This window comes from Echinops telfairi, unplaced genomic scaffold, assembly GCF_000313985.2.
Source record: "Echinops telfairi isolate 266 unplaced genomic scaffold, ASM31398v2 ScPeMD7_21;HRSCAF=78, whole genome shotgun sequence".
NCBI lineage: Eukaryota > Metazoa > Chordata > Mammalia > Afrosoricida > Tenrecidae > Echinops > Echinops telfairi.
The window spans coordinates 7,426,763-7,451,358 of record NW_022103918.1 but is presented as its reverse complement, the minus strand read 5'-3'; the positions used below and the strand labels follow the sequence as shown (position 1 = coordinate 7,451,358).

The window sequence follows — 24,596 nt, the reverse complement described above, 5'->3', positions numbered from 1 at the left end:
TATTATTTTCCAAATTTTGTTTTAAAATAACCCCATACAAGATTTGACAAGGTCCTAAACTGGCTCCTCTCTCATTTATCTTGCTAGGAGATCTCATGGCTCAATTTTTTTTAATAACTCATTTTATTGGAGGCTCTTGCACCTCCTATAACAATCCAGACATCAATCATATCACACACATTTTTACATATGCTGCCATCCTCATTTTCAAAACATTTTCTTTCTACTTGAGCCCTTGGTATCAGCTCCTCTCTTCCCTCCCTCCTCCATCCTTCCGCTCTTGTGAACCCTCGATACATTATAAATTATTATTATTTTCATATCTTATACCATCCACTGTCTCCCTTTACCCACATTTCTGTTGTTAGTCTCCCTGGTGGGAAATGGGGTGCGCTAAGACATCGACCATTGCGATCAGTTCCCCATTTCTTCCCCTCATCCTCCTAGTGTCACTACTCCCGTTACTGTTCCTGAGGGGCTTATCTGTCCAGGATTCCATGTCGAGAACTTTATCTGGACCAGTGTGCATGCTCTGGTCTGGTTGGATTTGTAAGGGAGAACTGGGGTCATGATAGTAGGGGGAGAGGGCGAGGAATGTTGTGTGTTCTGTCAGTGCTATGCTGCAACCTGGCTGACTCGTTCCTTCCTTGTGACCTCTCTGTGAGGGGAATGTCCAATTGTCTACAGATGGGCTTTGAGTCTCCGCTCAGATCCCTCACATTGAAATGTTTGTTTTTTGAGTCTTCTGATGCCTGATACATGATTCCATCGACACTTCGTGATCACACAGGCTGGTGTGCTTCTTCCAAGGGGGTTTTGTTGCTTCCCTGCCAGATGTCCGCTTATTTAACTTCAAGTTTCTAAGACACCAGGTGCTATGTCTTTTAATAGCCAGGCACTGTCAGCTTTTGTCACCACATTGCTTATGCACCCATTTTGACTTCAGTGATTGTGTAGGGAAGGTGAGCGTTACAGAACACCAGGTTATTAGAACAAAGTGTTCTTGTGTTCAGAACAGCAGGAGTGGTTAAGTAGAGACCTACTGCGTATCTGCTACCTTAAAACTTAACATATAAAATATGTACACAAACCTATATCCCTATCAATATATATCAATATATTTACATATGTGCATGTCTATGTTTATATCTCTATAAATGTCTTTTGCCTCTTAGTTCTTTCTTCTAGTTCTTTTCACTTTTGTCCTGACCCACTATCATGGCTGCTGGGTTTGTTTTTTCTAATCCTACAAAGATCTCAGAGTGTTTTTATTTATTACTGAAGCACAGTGTACTTACTCTGAAATGAGAAGCAAAGAGTGATCACTTATTGTCATATATTAAATGTGTTATCTTCCCCTTGCCTACCCCTGAACTCTGTTGTGTTTGTATGTGCACTGGAGAAAATTAAAGGTAAGTATTTTCCAGCAGAAGTGTAAATAAGTAAATTTATTGCTTGAGCTTTGAATGGGACAGTATCACAAACAAAACATTTCTAAGTATGCAGTCTTATTGGTTTCACTTAGGGAGTCAAGAGATAAAACAAGACAAACAACAAAAATTGTGCTATGCCTATATTTGTTTGCAAATGGTACTTTCCCCTGGGAGGTATTTTCATAAGCACCACTACACTAATTTCTTCTTTTAAATGTTGCTGCTAAAAAAAAAAGCAAAAAAATCAGAGTCTGTTTACAAAAATACCTAGGGGTAGGGACCTGCTGACTAACAACTGCACAGGGGTGTGTTATTTGCTTAAAAATAAGGGTATGCAATTGATGGACTTGCATTTTTGGATTAAACTTGGTGGTCTCTAATTAAGTGACTGCATTGCTTTTATGATTTTCATTGCTAGATAATATTTAAAAGGAACACTTAAATTGTTAGTTCAAATATCCTAGCTCTTAGGCCAAAAAAATAGCTTTTTGCGTAGACATTACAGCAGCCAAGAGACTAAGATTCACCGCCAAACCCATCGAGTTCAGCAGGGGAAACCACAATAATTAGTCGTGTGTTTTTGGAGCTCTCTGTGGCTACATGGGTGGCTGTCCTGAAAGCAATAATAAAACCTGGTTTGAATTATAGATTTATAAAGCCCAAACAAATAAAACACACACTACTGGATTTATAAACAGTACCGAACAAGTAGGCAGTGAAATTCCCCTGTTTTTCACTAAATCTTCTTTTATAAAAATCTCATTACATTCCTCCTTCCTGCTAAGCAGGAGGAAAAAAACAGACTAGGCTGAGGAAAACCATGTGAATGGTACATATTTTCTGAACATCATTCTCCTTGCTTTACGCTCTTTATTTTCTGCAAGTTGGAAGTCTACACTGAACGTCTCTAAAAGAGCTGGAAGCAGATGCAGCTCTTCCGCTGGGTTTCATTTTAGCTCAGGAGGAACACCATGAAACCATAGCTGGCAAATGTGTTCAGTCAAACGCCAGGTTCACGGGCAATTATTGGGTGTTGACCTAAAGAATTGGATTCGGTGGTCAAATGAATTCAGAAAACCCTGACACAGATTCAGATGTCATGAATCCACAGGTGTCCTTTTAGCAAGCCTCTCCCGAGTTTCTAAAGTGACCTGGACTGTGAGAGTCTCACAGGGGAACCTGACTGAACACACATCTCGTCAGGGGCAAGGTGCTTAATAAGGCCCCACAGAAATTACTTTATGGAATAGCTCATAGAAAGGGCAACAGAATAACTTCTGGAAGGCAGACAACTTTTTTAGTCTGGCCCCTGCTAAACAAACAAAACAAACCAGTAGAAAGCAAGGCGAAAGGAAGCAAAGATGATAAAATATATAACATTTTGTCAGCAGCTTACCGAATTTACAGAAGTATCTGAAAATGACACTGACGAGGCTCAATCTCAGATGCTACAACTGAAGATGCTAATAAACTCTCTGGGTATGAACTAATATTTGATATTGGGAGACCACTGTGCCATCGATTTAATGAAATACTTATCCTCATTAAACTTAGAAAAGAAATGTCATTTTGTTCAGGGCAATTTTATGATTATTCATTCATTCATAAACTTAGTTTTCAACTATTTCAACTCTCTCTTACGTAAAATCTATTGAATGCTTAAGGCCAATGATTCCGGATGCAGCTGGTCTTGAAGAGCAACCAATACTCCTATAACGGTTGGCCACTGTGCTCCGTCCATCGTAACAGACGGCACCGTAATTCTGTGTCAGCATAATACGGTAACTCAAGGCTTTGCTTAGTTGCCTTCAGAGAACTATCAGAGTCCAGTCATAAGCTGCCGTGTAGTGTTTGTACAATTCCAAAATGCTTAAACAGGAAACGCCAACAGATAAAGGATCTTTGCGGTCAACATAAAACACTCTCTGAGGAACAAGTAAAAATCATTCTGTCAAAATATAGAATCTTATCCAAATTGTACACTTTTCAATTTTATTGTTTTCATTGACAATAAGCAGACAGAATATTTTTAAAATCTCTGTCATCGAGTTAGTGCTGACGCATAGCGACCATCTATGGGTTTCTGAGGCTGTACTGTTTAAGAGAGTAGAAAGCCCCGTCTTTTTCCCTTGGTGATTTCAAACTGTGGACCATATGGATCGCAGTCTAACTTGTAACCATTACAGCACCAGGGCTCTCAGACAAAATATACAATTAACTATTTTATATGATCTTCAAAGTTTGAGTTGTGGACTCTACACCTTCTCTAACAGGGGAAAAAACATCCTATTAATATCTATTCAACAGAAAACACAGTGCCCTACAGATGCATACCTGAGATATATTTTGGGTTAAGTTTCAGACTCTCAAAATAAAGCAAATATAAATATCACAATGAAGTGAGTTACATGCATATTTTGGCTCCCCAGTGACATGAAAATTATATTTACACTCAACTTAGTCTATTCATGGTCAGGTAAGTATTGGACTGTTCACGACTTTGACAGTTCAATCCCACAAGCTGCTCTGTGGGAGAAAGAAGAGGCTATCTGCTCCCATGAAGATTTACAGCACAGGAAACCTTACTTTATACAGGGTCACTGTGAATTGGAATCGGCCGACTTGAAGACACTGGGTTTGGTAGTCTATACGGTATGTGCTAGCATTGTGAGAAAGTATGAAATAATGTGAGAATGACCAAAATGTCACACAGAGACATAAGTGAACTCATGCTGTGGAAAATGGTAGGGCTGCCACAAGCCTTCAATTTGCATAAGGTATACGAGCTGTGAAACACAACAAAGTGAAGCGTAATAAAATGATGCATGCTTGTGTCTCTTGTCTTCTCCTTCGCTAAGCTTCAGGAGCTGTGTGGACTCGTGGTGAGTTGCCCAATGCAGGAAAAAAAAAAGATAGTAAATGCCATTAAACGATATAAAACCCTTACCTGCGACATAGTGCTGATGGAGTCAGGATCTGAGAAGACAGGTCCGGGGCGCTCTGAGTGTAATAAGATAAGGCCCTTTGCGAACTTGGGCCTTGTTTGGCAGTTGTTTCTGAAGATTCAGGAAAATGCACAGCAGAAATTTTGCTAATAGGGCTGCTTGCAGGAGTCCCTTGAATAGGTGAAGCGCAGGGTGATGAGAGAGGTGAAATATTAGCGAGGGCATCTGAGAAAAGGAGAGAGATGTCAATTGTCCAAATCAATGTCTGTGAAATGCAAAATTCCAACTCTGCAACTGTACGTCAGAATCAAGTGAACACAATCAATCACACCCCGTTCTCAGGGCACTTGGGCTGGCCTCTGTTCGCCACCACCTGGAGACAGGGTGTGAGGTTGGGGCATCTCCAAAACATGAAGTAGGAATGCTGAGTCATCATGCAAAACGAACCCAATGAAAGGCTTGGTGTCCTGGCGGCACTTCAGGCCCCAGCGATATTATTTGCTTCTCCCACTTTTGTTTGCTCTCGCCATTTTGACATAATAGTTCAATGTTTTCCTTCGGTTATGAAGCTTTGGGGTCAGGAACAAGATCTGCCATCATACTAAATGCTAGCCAGTGTCTGGAGCAGAGTTTTGAAGGCATCTGATGCCTAACAATATATGAATACCGTGTCCCCGAAAATAAGACAGTGTCATATTAATTTTTGCTCCCAAAGATGCGCTAGGTCTTATTTTCAGGGGATGTCTTATTTTTCCATGAAGAAGAACATGGTACATATTTATCGTTTATTGGTTTATTAAAAGACCTCACACTTCCTGTCTGCTCCGGCTGCGCTGCGGCCAACAGTGAGCTGCGCAGCGCCGCTCACTGCTACGGTCCAGAGTTACGGTAGTTTTTTTGGGGCCTTATTTTTGGAGAGGTCTTATTTTCAGGGGGATGCCTTATATTTCAGCGAGAGGCAAAACTGTAAGTAGGTCTTATTTTCGGGGGATGTCTTGCTTTCGGGGAAACGGTAAGATACAGGTCTGTGAGCCATCCACATTTTCAGTGGAATGGCACTTTGATCAAAAGCATTTCTGAGGAAAATATGAACAAATGTCTGGAAATCCATCTTAGATCAAAACAGTATGCCTGAAAATTCAATTTAAAGCACTGCAAAAATTTAAATATGGATATTTATACCTCACTGCCTATGTTTACTCTAGGTTGTGAGAATTTTTAATGACATTGCCTGAGATTTCAAAGCAGCGATGCTGGAATACAAAGGAAACTGCTTTTTGAAGTTGCTCCCGCCCAAACTTAGAGAAGGCAGCACCTTCTCAACATTTCTTAAAGAAGAAAGAAATTACTTTTGAACAACCATCTGCTTACTATTTTACATGACTTTATGGCTGATCAACTGACTAGGGTAAATGAATTGAAATCATTAAAAACCATTCTGTTTCTCATTACTCCGGAGAAATGTAAAGCAGGGCCTTTTACATCATCAAGTAACATTGGTTAAGTGGCAGGTGCCTTAGAGCACAGTTTGCTGCAAATGTCCCCTTCCTGAACGTTGCATGTGTCATACCCACGGGTTCCCTGGTCCACTGGAAGGAACATGAGGTGTCGTGAAGGATTTTTGCCATTATCTTTTCAGATTTCTTATTGGCACTCTTATTTGTTTAGTTTTCATTTAACACGGCAGTAGCAATCTCTTCCTAGTCATTTTCTAATTTTTACTGGTGATTCCTGATCTAACTAACTCCCTTACTTTCATATGTAACAAATGAAGCCGCTCTAGACTCAACGAGGTTAAACAACCTCCCTCGATGACACAATACTAGTAGGTGAGGAAACACGGAAATATAAGCCCAAAGAGCCTCAGTAAAATGTGGTTTATTGACTTTTTATTTTGGCAGTGACTGCCCAAGGGGAAAGAAAAATCCATTACTAGGAAGCATTTGATAATTATGCTTTTTAAATTTCCACAACTAATGTAAAGTTTTAGATATATTACCATAAATAATGAAAAAAATGTTGACATTACATAGTTTTAATCAACTGTCTACTGGGTCCAATGGAACATAAATTCACTAAAGTGAACTTCAGTTGAGTTCAGTTCCGGGGTTCCTAACAGCTGCACCAGGGTGTGCACTACGAAAGTTTCTGGCATGTAGTGAAGTATGAATGGATGTAAATCAGAAGGAGGAGGAAAGGCAGAGGAGGAGAAGGGGGAAAATGAGAGAGGAGAATGAAATGAATATCTTCAACGCAATGCTGTTGTCAGGCACTTTCGAGTTGATTCCTATTCATTGAGAGCCTACATACAATAGAACAAAATATTTCCTGGTCTTGCACCATCCTTACAATTGTTACACGTGAGCTCATTGTTACAGCCACTGTGCCAATCTATCTTTTGCAGGGTCTTCCTGTTTTTGCTGCCCCTCCACTTTACCAAGCGTGATGTCCTTCTCCAGGGACTGGCCTCTCTTGATAACATGTTCAAAGTACCTGAGGCGAGTCTTACCGTCCTTGCCTCTCCTCAGTATTCTGACTGCATTTCTTCCAAGACAGATTTGTTCATTCTTTTGGAAATCCATGACACTGTCAGTGTTCTTTGCTATCATTCAAATGCATTGATTCTTCTTCAGTCTTCCGTACTCAAGAGCCAACTTTCACATGTATATGAGCTAACTGAAAATACCATGGCTTGGGTCAGGTGCACCTTAGTCTTCAAAGTAACATCTTTGCTGTTCAACACTTTAAAGAGGTCTCGTGCAGCAGATTGACCTAAGGCAAGGTATTCTTTTATATCCTGATGGCTGCTCTACAAGCATTGATTGTGGATCCATACAGGATGAAATACTGGACAACTTCCATCTTGTTTCCTTTATCATTATGTTATCTACTGGTCCAATCTTGAACATTTTTGTTTTTATTACATAGCGTTGCCATCCATACTGAAGCCTGTAATCCTTGACCTTCATCAGCAAGCAAGATTGTGTCAATTGTGTAACACAGGTGGTTAATAAGCCTTCCTTCAATCCTGATGACAAATTCTTCTTCATGTACTTTTAGCTTCTCTGATAATTTCCTCAGCATACAGAGAGAAAAGTCTGATAAGATACAACCCTGTGACACATACCTTTCCTGACTTGAAACCATTAAGTATTCCCTGTTCTCTTTGCTCAACTGTCTCTTGATACATGTGCAGGTTCCACGTGAGCACAATGAAGAATTCTAGAATTTCCATTCTTCTCAAGGCTGTCCATAGTTTGTTAAGATCCACACAGTTGAATGTCTTTTACATGGTCAACAAAACACAAATAAACATCTTTCTGGTATTCTCTGCTTTGAGCCAGTATCTGTCTGACTTCAGGAATGACATCCCTGTTTCTATGTCCTCTTCTGAATCGGACCTGAACTTTTGGCAGCTCCTGTAAATGTTCTCTGCTGCAACTCTGTTGTTAGATGCCTTCAGCAAAATTTTACCTGCATGTGATATTAATGTATTGTTCTATAATTTGTACATTCTGATGGGTCACCAGTCTTTGGAATGATCAATTAGTTGGGCAGGCTACTGCCTTCCACATTTCTTGGCATATACAAGTCAGTGCTTCTAGTGCTTCACAAACTTATTGAAACATTTCAATTAGACTGTCATCAGTTCCTGAAGCCTCATTGTCGACTAATGCTTTCTTTGCATGTTGGACATGTTCATTATCGGCTCTGGATCATATCTACTTTTTGAAATGGTTGAATGTTGACTAGTTCTATTTTGGTACAATGACATTGTATTCTTTCCATCATCTTTTGATGCTTTCTGAATCAATAGTTTGCTCATAGAATCTTTCAATATTGGAATGTGAGGCTTGGGTATTTTCTTCACTTCTTTCAGATTAACATATGCTGAGAATCGTCGTCCTTTTTGGGATCCTGATTCTTAAGTTTGGAAATATTTCATTATAATACTTTACTTTGTCCTTTGGTGATGCCCTTTAACATTTTTTTGTTCAGTTCTTCTACCTCATCATATCTTTCATTTGCCTTAGAGACTATAATTTAGAGGAAGTTTTACAGTCTCTTCAAACATCCAGCTTGATCTTTTCTCCTCGTCAAGCATTTTAATGACCTTGTTCGCTTTCTTCATATATGATGTTCTTGATGCTATCCCACAGTTCATCATGCTTTCTGTGATCAGTGTTCAATACAAGTCTGCTCTTGAGATGTTCTCAAAATTCAGGTGGAATATACTTAATGAGGTGAGATTGACTAGAGAAACAAATCCAGGGAGACTCATGTGTGTATAAGAAAGAGCTTTATGTAAAGAGTAACTGGAGATTAAGAAAACATCTCAGCCCAGTCCAGATCAAGTCTATAAGTCTGATATTAGCCCACATGTCTCATACCAGTCTATGAATTCCTCTTCAGAGTCACACAACACATGCAATGACATGCAGGAAGATCACAGGCCAGTGGGTGGAAACTCTTGTGGACCCAGTGGCAGTAGCAACATCTCAGTGTTGGTGTGGGTCTCCACATGACTCCTCCAACTCCAGGGCTCCTGGCTCTATCAGCATAGCTTCATGTGGCTTGTCAACAGCAATGTGTAGCAGAGGGAGTGTGTGTCTGGCTTCCAGTGAGCTATCTATCTCTGTTGCACCTCCAAATGAGGTCATCAAGCTGTGACCTGATTGGCAGGCTAGATTCCACCCCTTCCTCAAGTTGACAATACATTATGCAACTGCCACAACACTCCAGGCCATATTTGGCTCTTGTGGACTTGTTTAATTTTTTTCAGCTTCAAACTGAACTTTTATATGAGCAATTGACTATTCCAAAGTCAGCCTCTGGCCTCAGTTTAACTGCTGATATTGAGCTTCTCTTTGTCTCTTCCCTCAGATGTCACCAATTTGATTTCTTTGTATATTCCTTTTAGAAACATTCATGTGAATATTTTATATTATTGACTTTGTTATGAGCAAGTCATTGGCCTTGCAAACTGCCTGTTGGTTTTGTGTATGATCTCCAGCTTTGTTTCTATCATCAAGGCCATAGATTCTAATTACTTTTCCTTTCCCAAAGTTTCCAACTTTTGTATTCCAATTGCCAATAATTATCAATGCATATTGATAGCATGCTTGGTCAAGAAATACTACTCACTCTTAAAGGCTGTTTTTGTTGTTGTCATTTTGTTTTCCCCCTTCAGTCTCATGGAAACCCTATGTATGTATAGCAGAGTGAACCATGGCCAGTTCTGCAGTCTTAAATACAACCTTCACAATTTATTGAATCATTCACTTCCTTGTGACCAAAATAAATAATTTAAATAAATAATCAGATTTAAAACCCCAAATATACTGCCTATGACACATTTTAAAAATAAATCTTACAACAGATGATAAGGTCTATTCATTTGCAGTATGACTAGTATACATATTTAGAACACTTTTAACAAATAGAAATCATGGCAACAACTCTGAGAAGGAAGAATCTTTTAACACTTTAGGTGAGAAGATAAAGGGATAAACATATAAATTCACCTTTTTGAAGCACCACTGTTTTTTACTGTGTATATTATCATAGTTGACTTAAGTTTATAAAAGAGACTGGAGCTCCTTTATATAGAGTAATATGTATTAGTTTTCAAGTAAATAGTGAGATATAAATACAGAGAATAACCAAATACCCTTTCTTTCTAAAATGCATAACTACAAATAAGTTATTTCAGACACAGGGTCAGGAAACACCAAGGAAATGGGCGGAAAGGCCTTTTTTTGCAAGTCATTAAAAATGGCTCTAAAGTTAATCATGTCTGAAGTTAGAGAGATTAGTATCATGATCTTTTAAAATCTCTTCCAACTTTACATTGCACACGTACACACATGCAAACATGAGTGAAGTGATTCAAATATGCATGTTCTCAAATAGAGAACTGATTTATCCTCAGTTTTTATTTGAGAAATTTTAGGAGATGCCAGGAAAATGACTTATCTCATGAAATATAAATCACTGCCTGATACAAACCGACCTAATGTGAAATATTTTAAATGAAACTATGTAAGGATAGAAAAAGTTTCAGTGCTTGGCAAAAAACACAAAAAGTCTAAAATACCAACTCCTTTGAGTAATTCTTCTTTAATTTTGTCTTCCTGAAAGCATGAGACTGTGTGTCAAGACTCCAGGAACTTTGGGCAATCAAAGGCAGAAGATAAACAATACTGGAGGGAAATTATTTAAGTGAATCCATCTGTTTTAAGCTGTAATACACTCACATTTTAATTATAATTGAACAAGAAAGGAACCAGAATGTCTACTACATAAATGCCTCTTTTCCACACCCAAAATGGTCAGCATTCATATTTTTTAAAAGTGTATCTAAAATAAAACTAAACTCATAACCATCAAGTCGATACTGACTGTGTTTGTCTGGGTAGACTAGAGAAAACAAATCCATAGAACCTCATATGTGTATAAGAAAGAGTTTTATATAAAGGGTAATTGTACATTAAGAAGGCATCCCAACCCAATCCAGTTCCAGGCCATAAGTCTGATATTAGCCCATATGTCTGATACCAATATATGTAGTCCTCTCCAGACTCAGGAAACACATGCAATGATGCTGAGTGCAGGACGATCACAGGCCAGTGGGTTGGAAGTTTTGTAGATCCAGTGGCACTGTAAGCATCTCAGGGCTGGCAGGCATCACCATGTGGCTTTCCCAGGTCCAGGGTTTTGGGAGCCTCAGAGTAGGTCCATGTGGCTTCTCCTCAGGGATGTCTCAGAGAGTGTCAGTCTTGTTAGTTCTGAGTCTCCAAGGAAGTGAGTCAAGAGACAGATAGCGTCTTCCATCTCCAAGGAGGACATTCCAGCATTCGCAGAATTCTCAGGAGAAGGCCATGCCAACACAGAGGCCTCATTGGCTATGATCTGATTGACAGGCTCGACTCCACCCCTACACTCTTAATCCTCAAGTTGACAAACACTTAGATAACTCCCACATTGACTATTAGCAACCCTATAGCACTGGGTAGAACTGCGCCTGTGGGTGTCCAGAACTGCAACTCTTCATGAGATCAGAAAGCCTCATCTTTCTCCTGTCGTGTGGCTGGTGGTTGAGAACTGGTAACCTTGCGGTTATCTGCGCAGCTTGTAAATACTCCACCACCAAGAACAGATTTCCTTATTTCCTTCTTTTTAACTTTATGCTTCCTTTTCCCCACCAATTTCGGTCATTGATTCTTATGTTCCTGATTAGGTTTTTCACACTTTATCTGATTCCATTTTCCCAGTCCCTTCCTACATACCTTACTGAGAACCAGGACACATGGTAGTCATATGGTAGTCTTCTGGTGGCACAATGGTTGAAGCACCTGCCTGCTAATCGAATGCTCAGTGGTTCAAACCAATCAGCCACCTCACAGCAGAAAGACGTGGACATTTGATATGGAAACAATTAGTTCAATATACTAGGACAACCCTGAGACCAGAAAAGATGGTGCCAAGCTACCACTCATACCGCTCTCAAAATGATCACAGTGGAGGGTCCAGATAGAGTGAGAGTAAAATGTGGAACACAACTCAAATTATAAGAGAAACTAGGCTGACTGGTCTGATAGAGACTGGTGAGACCTTCAAGACCCTGGCCTTTAGTCACCCTGCAGTTCGGGAACTGAACTCACCCTGTGTTCCCATAATCAACACTGAAGGTTTAAGGGCAGCATTTCCCCAAGGGCAAAGTACAGAGGGTTCGGAAAGAAGTAATAGAAAATACGGGATACTAGAAAACACAAGGAGCAACTGGGAAAACTGATGGTACCTTGAGGGCATTGCCATGGGTAATTTGAAACAAAATATATAAATTGTTGAATGCAAAACTGAATATCTAAGTTATGAACCATCATCTATTTCACAATAAAGTTTTAAAAAATTATAGTTAAAAGAAAAAATGTTTAGATAGTCCTTAATTTCCAATGTATTCAAGTTATGATGGATTGCACTTATACTCATCAGTTTGTATTTTAAAATAATTATGTCTTATTATTAATATTTATTACATATAATTCTGCAATGTATAATTTTCTGGTGTCACCCTATCTGTAAATTTAAACGTGATGTTTCCAAACCCCAGATCCAAATAAAGATGAGCTTTAAAATGATACTGATAATAAAAGACAATAATAAAGGAAACAGAAATTGTGGTTGTCTGCTTCCATAAAGACGTCCAGCCTTGAAATGTTATGGTGCGATTCCACTCTGCCCTATAGGGTGACCCTATGGTGACCCTATAGGGTCACTGTGAGTTGGAACTGGCAATGGGTTTTGTCACAGCACAGCTACTTAGTGAAATTAAGCCAAATAAGAATAGAGTCAAGGTTTCCAAACATCAGGAACCATCTGTTCAGGGGGAGATGTAACCTAATTTCAGACCTTTGAATCTGGATGGAGGTTTTCCTCTTTATTGACACACTTTCAAGGATTTGTCTAGTTAATTCAGCATGCACCCAGATATAGGAATTTTATCAACACTCAGCTCAGCTATGCAAACTGAAAAATTTCCTAGAGTGTAATCCTGAAGAAGATACCGTAACAAAGCAAGAATGAAGAGAAACGCTTGCCAAAGCTGTTGTCTCTCATTTTCACCCTCTGCCTCTGTTGCAAAGAGCCCCGGTGGTGTACTAGTTATGCGATAGGCTGCACACGATCAGGTCAGCAGTTCAAAATCATCATACACACTGCAGGAGAAAAATGGAGCTTTCTACTCCTGCAAAGACTCACAGTCTCCAAACCTCCCAGGGGCAGTTCTACCCTGTCCTTTAGGGTCACTGTGAGCTGACATCACAGGGATGACAGTGAGTGTGGTTGTTTAGTTTTTTACCTTTGTGGTAAAAACAACAGGAATGTATCCCTAAAATGATCCTCTTAAAATTAACAGCTTAAATCACAAGAAAGGTTTTTGAAATATCAATAGAATACAAATACTCTTTCCATAACCCTCTTATAAACATTGACATTTTGAGAAATTATACTTCTGGCAATGATGGAGTAGTTTGTGGTGAACAAATGCTGCTTTGAAAAAACTAGAAAAAAAATGAGCGACAAAATCAATAAAAACTATTTTAGATGAGGCCATTCACATTGAAGGCCCAGGTTCCCAGGAAGGAAAAATGTCCATACCCAGTTATTCTCTTTGGCGTATGATTGTTGGCATGAGCATGATACTGAGAATACAACCAGGGGGTGAAGTTAAGGGAAAGGTTAGCCAGGAGAGCTTTTGGCAAGGGCACGGCTCTGGTGACAGAGCAACTGCATCTCAGGGTGCTGTTACACCAAGAATTTCAATGTCCAACATCTCACAGAAAGCAGACAATCTTCTCCTTGAGTCGGATAGTAAATTCTTGCATTGCTAAAGGGAGATGAAAAAGCTAAGCAGGAGGCTACCAAAAATCTTAATAGAATTTTCTGGAGTGCTAATAAAATAAAACAAACAAGAGAGCTTCGAGTTTACTACTCTCTACGAAGGAGAAGTAAACACCCCAGATCTTCTGTTGGGACCCTAGGGATGGGGACAATCTAGAAACAGATGAAACCTTTCAAAAACTGGAGTCCAGTCCTGAGTCACCATCTACTCTGATTGAATAAGGTAATCTGTCCTGAAATCATTTCCCCTTTCTCCCTAAAACCTTATTGTTCTTAATGTTATTCAAACTTTTTATCATTGCTAACAAGGTCCTGTACCATCTGGTTTCTGTTTACATATCTGTCTTAATTTCTCAAGCCGTGTGCCTGTGAAACTTGGACACTGAAGACTCAAGGAGGATGGATGCCTCTGAATTACTGTGCTAGGGAAGAGTACCGAAGAACCACGGACTTCCAAGAGAACAAACAAATCCATCGTGGAAGGAGAGCCAGAATTCTCCTTTGAAGCAAGAATGGGGAGAATTCATCTCATCTTTTAGACAGGTTACCAGGAGAGACTAGTCCCTAGAAAAGGGCATTATGCTTGGTAAAGTAGAGGGGCAGCAAAAACGGGGGAGACCTTAGACAAGATGGATATGGACTGACCAAGTGGCTGCAACAGTGAGCTTGACCATAGCAACGACTGTGCAGGGGCAGGCAGTGGTTGGTTCTTATAGCATCGCGATGAGTTGGAATTAACTCACAGACCCTAACAACAGCATCCTATGTCTACACCACAGCTTGTTTATCCTTTCCGTGCCAGCTTGGCGGGCACCTAGCAAAAAACCAAACTTCTTCCCTAGCTAGCTTTTCCAGCAATTTGGACTCATGTTGATTTCTATTACTAGATTACCCATTCTCTACTCTTTCGCTTCATTTCCCCCTTTGTCTCTTTTTATCATTGAAAGTTTTCTTTCATTCCCTTATCCTAGCACTTAACTTACTGCACAACAATGGCTGTTGCCTTGTCTATCTTTCCAGAAGAATATAAATTCAGAAGAGGCTGCATCTGTCCTCATGACAGTGCTATCCCTGAAACAATAAACCTTCCGCTGATATTTGTTGAGCAAATGAAGCTCGCAGCAAGGGAGATACTTCTGCTTAGAAATGTTAGTGGTGTATTATCCCCAATTTGGAAATTTCCAGCCCGTTCAGATATCAAACCCTACCCGGGAAAACACAACACAAGTTTAGTGTTTGTACCTATCTGCAGAGAAGGAAACCTTCTCCATGATATTGTTGGGAACTTTTGGCTACTGACTTGTGGACTTCTTCCAAAAGTTCTCAAAGACCCTGGATTATATTTCTTTGGAATTGAAATACCATTTACTTCCACATGTATATATCTGGTGGGGGGGGGGGGGAGTGGGTAGTATAAAGAAAGGCTTTTTTAAAGAAAAGATTAATTATGTGCATTGTAAGTGAAGTATTTCCTTGAACTCATATAAATACCATACTCATGAAAAATAATTTTAATGGGCTTTAAAAATAAAATAGAAGTTTTATAAATATCATCTTAAATTTAATATTAAAAGATGATGCTTATAGAGATGATTCTTAGTACTGATGCTGATAGGAAGACTGGTACAGCCACCTTGAAAGAATATGTATTTATTTCCATATTTAAATTTGGTCCCCATCATGCCAGTACGCACAGCGAGTATGAGCTCCCAGCACTGAGTGAGCTGCTTACCTGGTAGAGTCTGCTTCTTCATCTTCACGTGATTAGCTGCAGAGACAGCATATGCAGATGAGAAGGATCTGCTTTTAGTGAGAGTCGTCATCACTGGGTTATTCCAAGAATCAGGATGAACAGCACTTTAAAAGCAGAAAAAGGGATATCAAGATAAATAAGGAAAACTATTAATCCGTTACTGGGGCACATCTTGCCCAAACCATTTATTACTTCAACAGACTTGTCAATCTGAATATTAATTCAGGCTTCATGACAGCACATCTTCCAAATGACAAAAGTTTCATCTCTGTTATTTATAGGAATATAGCTGTTACTCATTAATCTTTCTGGGCTATCAAAAGGGGAAAGACAATTTTCCTATGTGCCTAATTAATAGGAATCAAACACTTGTACAAGTCAACTCTTGTATGAGATAGCATTCTCCTTCTACTTAATCGTGTACTGGTTATACCTCAAACTGCTAACCTCGAGGAAGGCAGTTTGAAGCCATCAGCCACCCCTTGAGAGATGAGGTTTTTTAAAATTCATGTAAAGAGTTATCAGTCTCAGAAACTCATAGGGGGCAGTTTTACCCTTCTATTAATGGTGTCTTTTGAATTTTAGGTACATTTTCTAATAGGTTAACTCTATAATTTGCATGGGCTTCATTTTATAATTTGACTATTTTCCCTCTTTTAGATTGGGAGTGTATAAAGACTGTACCTTGTCTGAGTGGCCTATTTTAAATGAACATGAAATTTATGAAATTATGGGGGCAAAAACTGTATAATAAGTGGGGTATAAGCTAAAAATGCTTACACATTGTGCCCCTCTTTTCAAGCATTATATATGAATGCCTTGTTTCAAATCCTGCATGTCCTATGGTAGAAAAAGACCGACAATCTCTGACTGATCCAAGGGAAAAAACACTGAAACTGGAACTGAGAGAGCCTATCTTTCTCCCACGGAGCTGCTGCTGGCTTCAAAATGCAGCTCTTGGGGATGACCCCCCCCCACGTAACCACCAGGGTTCCTAGGTTCACAAGAGTTGAAGGAAACTGTCCATGTGCCTGTTGTGGAGATCTCCAGTCTCTTCTCCAAAATGTCAGTTGTATAGTCTTGTTTCTACCCATCATAACTCCATTCTAGGTTTTAAAATTCCTTTTGTGCCCTAACAATTTTTTTCATTGAGTTTATAGTCTCTTTCCACCTATTATATAGGTAAGGGGACCATTCCAAGATAGACCTGGAATGGCTTAAACTATGAATTGCATCAGTTTTACCAAACTCTTTCAAGCTTACTTTCTTTAAAGTACCTACTTGCATTCTTCTATCCAATATCCCTCCCGATTGTGTCCATGCCATCTCCTTTTTCTTAACATTCCTTGTGTGATGAGTAGGTGCAAGTGGGTATGGAGGTTAGGGATTTGCTTCTCAGGACCCATGTCTGTAAACCGTAGGGACAAGAGCCTTCTGGTTCTCAATGCAGCATTGTTTTTTCCTGCCAGTCTATGCTTCCAATTCCTGGGAGCACACTGTTAAGTTGTCTAACTAAAGAGATTCAAGCTGTCGGCTCTTTCTAAATCTTGCTTTCGATTTTTGTTCTATTTTTGATCACTTCAGTTGAGAGAGAGTCTCAACGAGTGCACAGACATAAAAAAGCAGAAATGAAACCTTCAAGGTCTCAAGTTCAAATTGATCACAGTTTGGTAATGCATTTACGGAATGTGAAGCACTTCCACTCGGTGTCTAATGATGGTAGAAGAGGATCTCTGGCTATCTGTTCACCAGTAGCAGCCCACTGAAAGGATGAGCCATTCAAAACTCATTGTGTGTAATGTTTGTTATTTAATTTATTTCTTATTTTTTAGGGGCTCAGACAACTCCTATCACAATCCATACATACATCAATTGTGTAAAGCACATTTGTACATTCATTGCCCTCATCATTCTCAAAACATTTGCTCTCCACCTAAGCCCCTGGCATCAGCTCCTTATATTATTGTTACTCATCTGAAGTTTTCATCCTCCAATCAGGCTTTTCCTTACAAGGTCCAAAATCTGTTCATAATGAATTTCATGTTTTTATAATGATGAAAACATTGTCCTATGCTCAGAATTTATATTAGACATTTTTACAAGACAGTAAAATTAAAGAATGGCAGGAAATAAACCTACATAGTAAAGATATATATGAATATTTTAGGAGCAACATAGAAAGTACGATCACATATTATCTATCCTTTGTTTCTTTTGAATCTGAGTATTTTGAGTCTGAGTATTACATTAGCAGGGTCTTTGGGGTTTACTCTCATAAACGTTCTTAAAACTCCATTCCTCATCATGATTTCATTTCGGGTCCCAATGTGCAAAGGGGCAGATTTGACTAGAGTAACAGAAAAAGAGGTACCATATATATTCGAGTACAAGCCGACCTGAATATCAGTCGAGGCACCCAATTTTACCACAAAAACTGCAGAAAAATGTGCTGAAAAGCTCGGCTTATACACGAGTACACACGGTAGAAAGAAGGTGTTTGACTCGGCCTGAGCAGACTTTTGGTGCAGTTCTGCTGTAGTAAAAATGCACAAACAAAAGACAAAGCACATAGGTCATTAACTATGTTATGACAAGAAATTTCGTAAGGTATGTTAGTAAAATAAACAGCCTGATACACATCTTACCCTAAGCACACAATTCATACTGCAAGTGACAATATTTAACAGTAACAAAAGTTAACAAGAATGCTATTAACCACAATTTTCCAGAATTTGCTACTGTATAAATTGATGATGGGAAACATTGTTCAAGAACATATCACTGATGACGTAATTTTAAACTTTAGGACATGTTTACAAAACAGATAGGGTTAACATCCTTCTGCGTGATATTTAGAAATGTTACAAATGTGCAGGTTATATGATGGAGTATAATTATGAGAATCAATTTAGTTTGTGTCTGACCTCAGATCTATTAGACCATGAACATCAATTTGGAAAAAACCACTTAAACCATTTTAATCAAAGAGGCATTACAAAAATTAGCACTTTTATGCTTTGATAAATTTCCATTTCTCTGACAATATCAGCATGGTGCTTGCTGTATTTATATTCATGGCTAAGATCAGGAGAAAATAATTTCTCATTTACCATCATGAGACTCCCCCGAAAGATAAGAATATTTTTCAGTCCACTAGGTCAATAATGACATCGTGGCATGTGTTTCAAAGATAGGTTATAGAAATATTCTCATAATCATGGAATTCATGGAAGATAGGCTTTTCCCCCCCAAATAAAATGATACTACACATAACTTCCCGATTAAAAGTATTTTTCACATGAAATATTTTCTTTAACATTATTTCCATATGTAACACAATCTATTCTTTAGTTTTGATAACCCTGGCTTTCGAGTCACGTTGACAGTTTTAAGTAAATACACTAAAGAAAGTTAAATTACCAAATCTTCGCACATGTCTAGGTGCCTATAGGAAGATAACCTACTTTTGATTTCTTCCTTTGCCTTTGGGTGGGTGCCCGAGTAGCTGACTGGCTAGGTTTGGATACAGACTTACATGTTAAGTGTCAGATTGGACGCCTTTGATTTAAAGGTCTCATGGAGGTCATAGTCGTGAAATAAAAATCCAGCCCGCTTTTATTCTGACTCAAGTTCACACTGAAGAAATCACCTCTAGCCACTCTTTATTTCCACTAAAAGCCACAAAACAGAATTGAAGTCTAATTAGGATATCCTAATCCACTCTACCTTTAATGGATATGTCATTTCCAGTCCTGACCCCTAACCATGCACATTCCTCCTCAGGAAGTGATCATTGATAAGTAATGGAGCTGAGATCCAGGAAACCAACAGCGCATTGTCTCACCTGGATAAAGGTGATTCATGCAGCTTGATGCTGGCACTGCGGTCCCTCCGAACAGGGGCCGGTTCCAAGGTGGGCAGACCTGTGGCCGAGGTGGTGGTTGTCCACGTGGATGATACTCGCCTCAACAATCCTGGGGGCAAACTTCTTCTCAGGCGCTAGGAAGAAGAAATGTGCATTTTATGACCCACCATAGTTTATATCACTAATAGTTGGATGTAATATAATGCAAGGAACTGGGATTTGAATTAAAAGTGAACTTATAAGGCTTTGATTGGGTGAATATTGGCAATCTGAAATGTGGATACTTAGAAATTCAATAAAAGATTCAGGATAAAATGGGTGACTACATGGAAACATGGTCCAGTCTCATTTTCACTGTTTACCTAAATGTTGGATCTTAGGAATGGGAGCCAATGACCTCTGATATAATTTTATAGTCATTATTGGTTCCATGACACACAACTATGTAAAACCTATTGGTGACACGGTGATTTGGTTCATAAGACCCTTTAGGGCAAAGCGCAGCATCAGAAGCTGTGAATCTTCATGGAAGCAGACTACCACAAGTTTCTCCTGTGGAGTGGTGGCTGGGTTCGAACCACAGACCTTTAGATCAGCAGTGAGCACGTTACCTACTCTGACACCAGCACTCCTCTTACATACCTATATATTAGGCTAACCATTATAACGTTTTCCCTCAAAAGCCACTTGTTTGGGGCGTTAATAAATTTATATCATTCATAAGAGAAGGCAATATACTCAACTGTTTATTGATTATTTTCAAATAATCTGATTTACAAATGATAGCAGCTAAGGATAAGGGTATAACACTTTATAGATATGTCCCACATTTCTTGTTGCAAGTGTACCTTAGACATCAAGGGTATAAACAATGTAGTCAGCAGCACCTCCTCTTTAGACAAGACTTTTCTGGTTTCCTGGCCCCCACTTCTCTTTACTATTTCTTCCCCATCACACCCTAACCCTGATCTATGGTATCGTCACTACCAAGACAAGATTCTGGGTCCCAAAGGATAGGCAAAAACAGTCTAAAGTGGGCCCTTAACCTAGATGCCAGGCAGTGTAAGATAAGATATAATAATAATTTATAAATTATTAAGGGTTCACGAGGGAGGGGGGAGGGGGGGGGAGGGGAAAAAAGGAAAATGAGCTAATTCCAGGAACCCAAGAGGAAAGCGAATTTTGAGAATGATGAGGGCAACAAATGTATAAGTGTGCTTTACACAATTGGTGCATGTATGGGTTGTGATGAATTGTATGAGCCCTAATAAAATGATCAAAAAAATTAAAATGAAGGTAATCTCCTAAAACCGTGTAAGCCATAGTCATGACAGAATCTCAATCTACTGTTACTTAGGGCTGGTTACTCCTACTGGATCCAGTGTGCTTCCAGATTCCCAAAGACATGTTCTCCTCTTCAGAAGATGGCAATGTTGTTGAGACGTGAACTAATATGCCATTGTGGGGATTTAAAAAACTGGCCTAATTCTAAACAGTTTCCTATATCTCTTAAATATCTAAATATGTAGCTTAGAGGGTAACTCTAGGAAATGCAGTCAAGCAATGAAAAATACCAATAGTCCTATTCTGGATCTGTCACTGATCAGGCAACTGTTCTGATACCTCAGAAGAATCAGTTGACCATGTCTTCCATTTCTTATAGGCCAGTCAGACTTAGGTATAACTTTTGTGGAGAAGCTGATTGTGAGATGGGAACTATGCAAAGAGCTCATTCCAGAGTTACCAGGATCCCATTCTTGGGTCAGGGCTTATTCATACCACCAGTTTAAGACAATGGCTTGTCTCCTACATAAATAGCAAGACTGGATGAATTTAAGAGACCACTTAAATTCTGATTAAAATAACATCTCTAATATAGCTTGTTCTTAACTAAAAGTTTGAATAGGGCACAGTTGTCTATCCTCATTCTGCCAATCGAGAATTTAAGCCTATAGTTTCCTTTTGTAACATGTTTTTATCTTATGTATGAAAAGAAGAAATTGTATAATCCTGTAAGGCCATATGTTATATCAATAACAAGAATCAGCCCACACTGTAATACCTAAAACGTTGTTAGACTGAGAAATACATGAGAGTATGGCTAAGAAAAGTGGACCAAGAAATCAAAGAGCAAAGTAGCCTTGAGTCATGAAGACAGTGGAAAGAAACCACCCTCAAATGGGAGCGGGGCTTTGCTTCGTCTTCCATTAGTTTTGGCGTTTATACCTTTTTTTCCGCTACTGAGCACTTAAAACAAGATTTGACACTTAAAAGGTACCCAATAAAGCTGTCTTGAAAGTTTGGGTCAAACAGATAATGGGTAAAAGTTCTAGTTATGAAAGTGATCAAGTATAAGGGTAATATCTTCCTGCTGAATTTCTTATTACTTTTTGTCACCATGAACATCAGATCTTGAGTGAATAACGGATGAGAATCTGTCCACAGACTTGAGGCAACAGGAGAAGAGCTACATGCCAATAGAAGAAACAGGGTGAATTGAAAACAACTGTAATGCGCACCTTGGGAATGGCCAGCTTGTCTTTTTCAGAGCTTTCTTCAGAATCAGAACAGGTGTAGTTCTCACTGAAGGAAATGATGGGGCTAACTCTGGGTTTGTGAATGGCCTGGAAGGTGAGCTGTGTGCTCAGCAGGTTGCTCACGGCCCTCAAAGAGGTGCACACGTTCGGGGGCAGAGAAGGGTCCGCCAGGAGGTCAGTGATGAGGCCATGAGCCTCGCCCATCACAGCAATATCCACAGTAATACTGGTTCCTGAAGACTGAGACACCAAAGAAAGAAAATGCTTGGTTAAACATGATCAAATCAGACTACGTTACTGAAAAATTACCTGTCCTGCCTCCTGATCATTTCAGCATGGTTAATGAAGGTCCACACATGCCTGTTTCCAGCTGACAAGTTTACACCTTTTATTGTCTTGTGGCACATGCCTTGTAACACCAGAGCATGGTAAGGGTGTAGCACATTTGAAGATATTAGAAAGGTAAACAGTAGATGTTATCAGATGGTTAATAGCTAATGATTAGTTTAAAGGTCAGCAGTTCAAAGCCATCCAGCGGTGCCTCAGAAGATAGGGTGGGGGCTCTGCTGCTGCAAAACCCTCTGGAGCACACCAGGGATTGTCATGAACCGGAGTCAACTCAAGAGCAAATAATAGGAAACTTGTAAAAAGATAAAAAATTTCATATAAGTGAAAAAAGACTTTCTATCAATCACATCTTAGAGGTGAACATTATACCCATATTTAAATTTCCTTTCTGAAAATAACATCAGTGTACTATAGTATTTTAATTTAGCAAGAGTTTAACACAATACTTGAGCCACATATTTATTAGCTTATTCCACTAACATTTGAGAGTTTTAAAAATAATTTAAGTCACATTTCCGTTCACTAACTATTCATGTTCTTCTGGGTGGTAAGGATCACAATATCAGCTCTACACGTCTGTGACATGTGACATGTGCAGCATGGTCTGCTCAGCTGCCAGTTGGATTCAGTCATTGCCTCCCATTGACTGAACAGAGGACAGGCACCAAAAGAGGGAAGATAAATGTCTACCACCTGGTTGGGGCAGAAGTTGGGAAGACTAAGGAGAGTAGGGAAGAGTCTTGGACTAGACAGAATAGAAAGGACTTTTAATATTGGAGTACCATCATAGTTTGAGGTACAAAATACCCACAATAATTTGCATAACACAACCCTGGTCGTGACTGATAGTGCAGATTCAAGAATTCTGCTAGGTAGTTCCAAATCCTGAATTGTTCTCCACCATCTTCTAGATACCTGTTACTTGGTAAGTGGCTAACTTCTATTTAATGTGGTTTCTCTACTGTTAAAATCAATAGATGAATAATAATAGTATCAATTTCAGAATAATGATTCCAGATTTGTTATATGTGAAATTACTGTGGTGGCAATTATGATGGTAATAATGCTAATGGTGCAAATAATAATAGTTCTGAAATTTTTAAGCAAGAGGCTTGTAGGAAGTTTGGCTGACTATTTCAAAGAAACTGAAAGTTAAACGTTCTCTTGTAGCAGGTATAAAAATGAACTCCAAAGAGATTAAAAATTGTAATGCATAAAGTCATAAAATTATTTTTTAATATGGGAGATATTTTATAACTTTGGAAATGAGATATTTGAAAAACAGTAAGAATTCATAAACTACCAAGAGAAACTATGATAGAATTTACTCAATAAAGGTATAAATTTCTATATGAGAAAAATAAGCAAAGTTAAAAGTCAAACTGAGAAAACATACCACATAGAAAAGACAAAATAGAGCCAAATAAAGAACTTCTCAAAAAACAAGAAAAGATAAATTTTGATAAAGGTAAATGAGACACACGTGGAAGTAGTTGTGTTAAATAAGTATGTTTTAAAATAATAAATAATGTAATAAAAATCATAACTTGGAAAATTGACAGCATAATTGAAATGAACAGTGCTAGTTGATGATGGTGTGACAACATACACAGTCCTTTAATGGTAATTAGTACAATACAATCCAGTATTTATAGAAGAAATTTCCCCAAGTTGACCAATTAACTCTTGAAATGCAGGTATTCCATCATCCAGGAAAGTAACTTCGAATTTGGGCCTAAATAATTGCTCCTGTAAACATCTAAACATATGGACAAGGATACAAATATTACAGGTCTGATAATCACAATAAAAACATGCAACCACTAAGTGCGTGTGTAACAGGAGGTTTTTTTTCAGGTTGTAATAGAACGACATTAAAGAGCATTGTGTACGTCTTTAAAATATGTGGGTACATCTGAACTGAGTACTTAGAATCCTGTCCCCCAAAGCAGGCTGCCATGTAGCCAATTCCACTGATGGTGACATTCAGGATGGAGCAGCCTACCCCGCAGGGTTTCCTAAGACTTTGAATTCTTACGCAACAGACTGCCACGTCTTTTTCTTTAAGAATCCCCAGGTTGGTTCCAACAGCTGACCTTTCAGTTAATAGCCACGTGCTTAATCATTGCATTACCAAGACTCCTTGGGATATTGATTAGTTGGGGATGGGGGCTATGGCATAGAAAGTGAAAATATGTACCATATGTACTTGTGCATAAGCCACGTTTTTCAACATTTTTATGCAGTTTTTCTAAAAAATTAGGTGCCTCTGCTGATATTTGGGTCAGTTTGTACTCAAATATATGTGGTATT

At 38.9% G+C, this 24,596-nt stretch overlaps 1 protein-coding gene across 2 annotated transcripts in view; it reads right to left on the bottom strand.

The window, feature by feature from the left end:
- The window catches only part of PDE3A (phosphodiesterase 3A), a 330,465-nt gene that overhangs the window by 45,520 nt on the left and 260,349 nt on the right, over window positions 1–24,596 (bottom strand). Inside the window, exons 3-6 of one of the 2 annotated variants that reach the window (XM_004713785.2) lie at window positions 21,918–22,175; window positions 19,378–19,532; window positions 15,513–15,637; window positions 4,381–4,603 (exon numbers count right to left, since the gene is read on the bottom strand). In XM_004713785.2, coding sequence (XP_004713842.1) covers window positions 4,381–4,603; window positions 15,513–15,637; window positions 19,378–19,532; window positions 21,918–22,175 — 761 coding nt within the window. The remainder of the gene's footprint in view (window positions 1–4,380; window positions 4,604–15,512; window positions 15,638–19,377; window positions 19,533–21,917; window positions 22,176–24,596) is intronic. The other variant, XM_045288485.1, reaches the window with a different exon arrangement.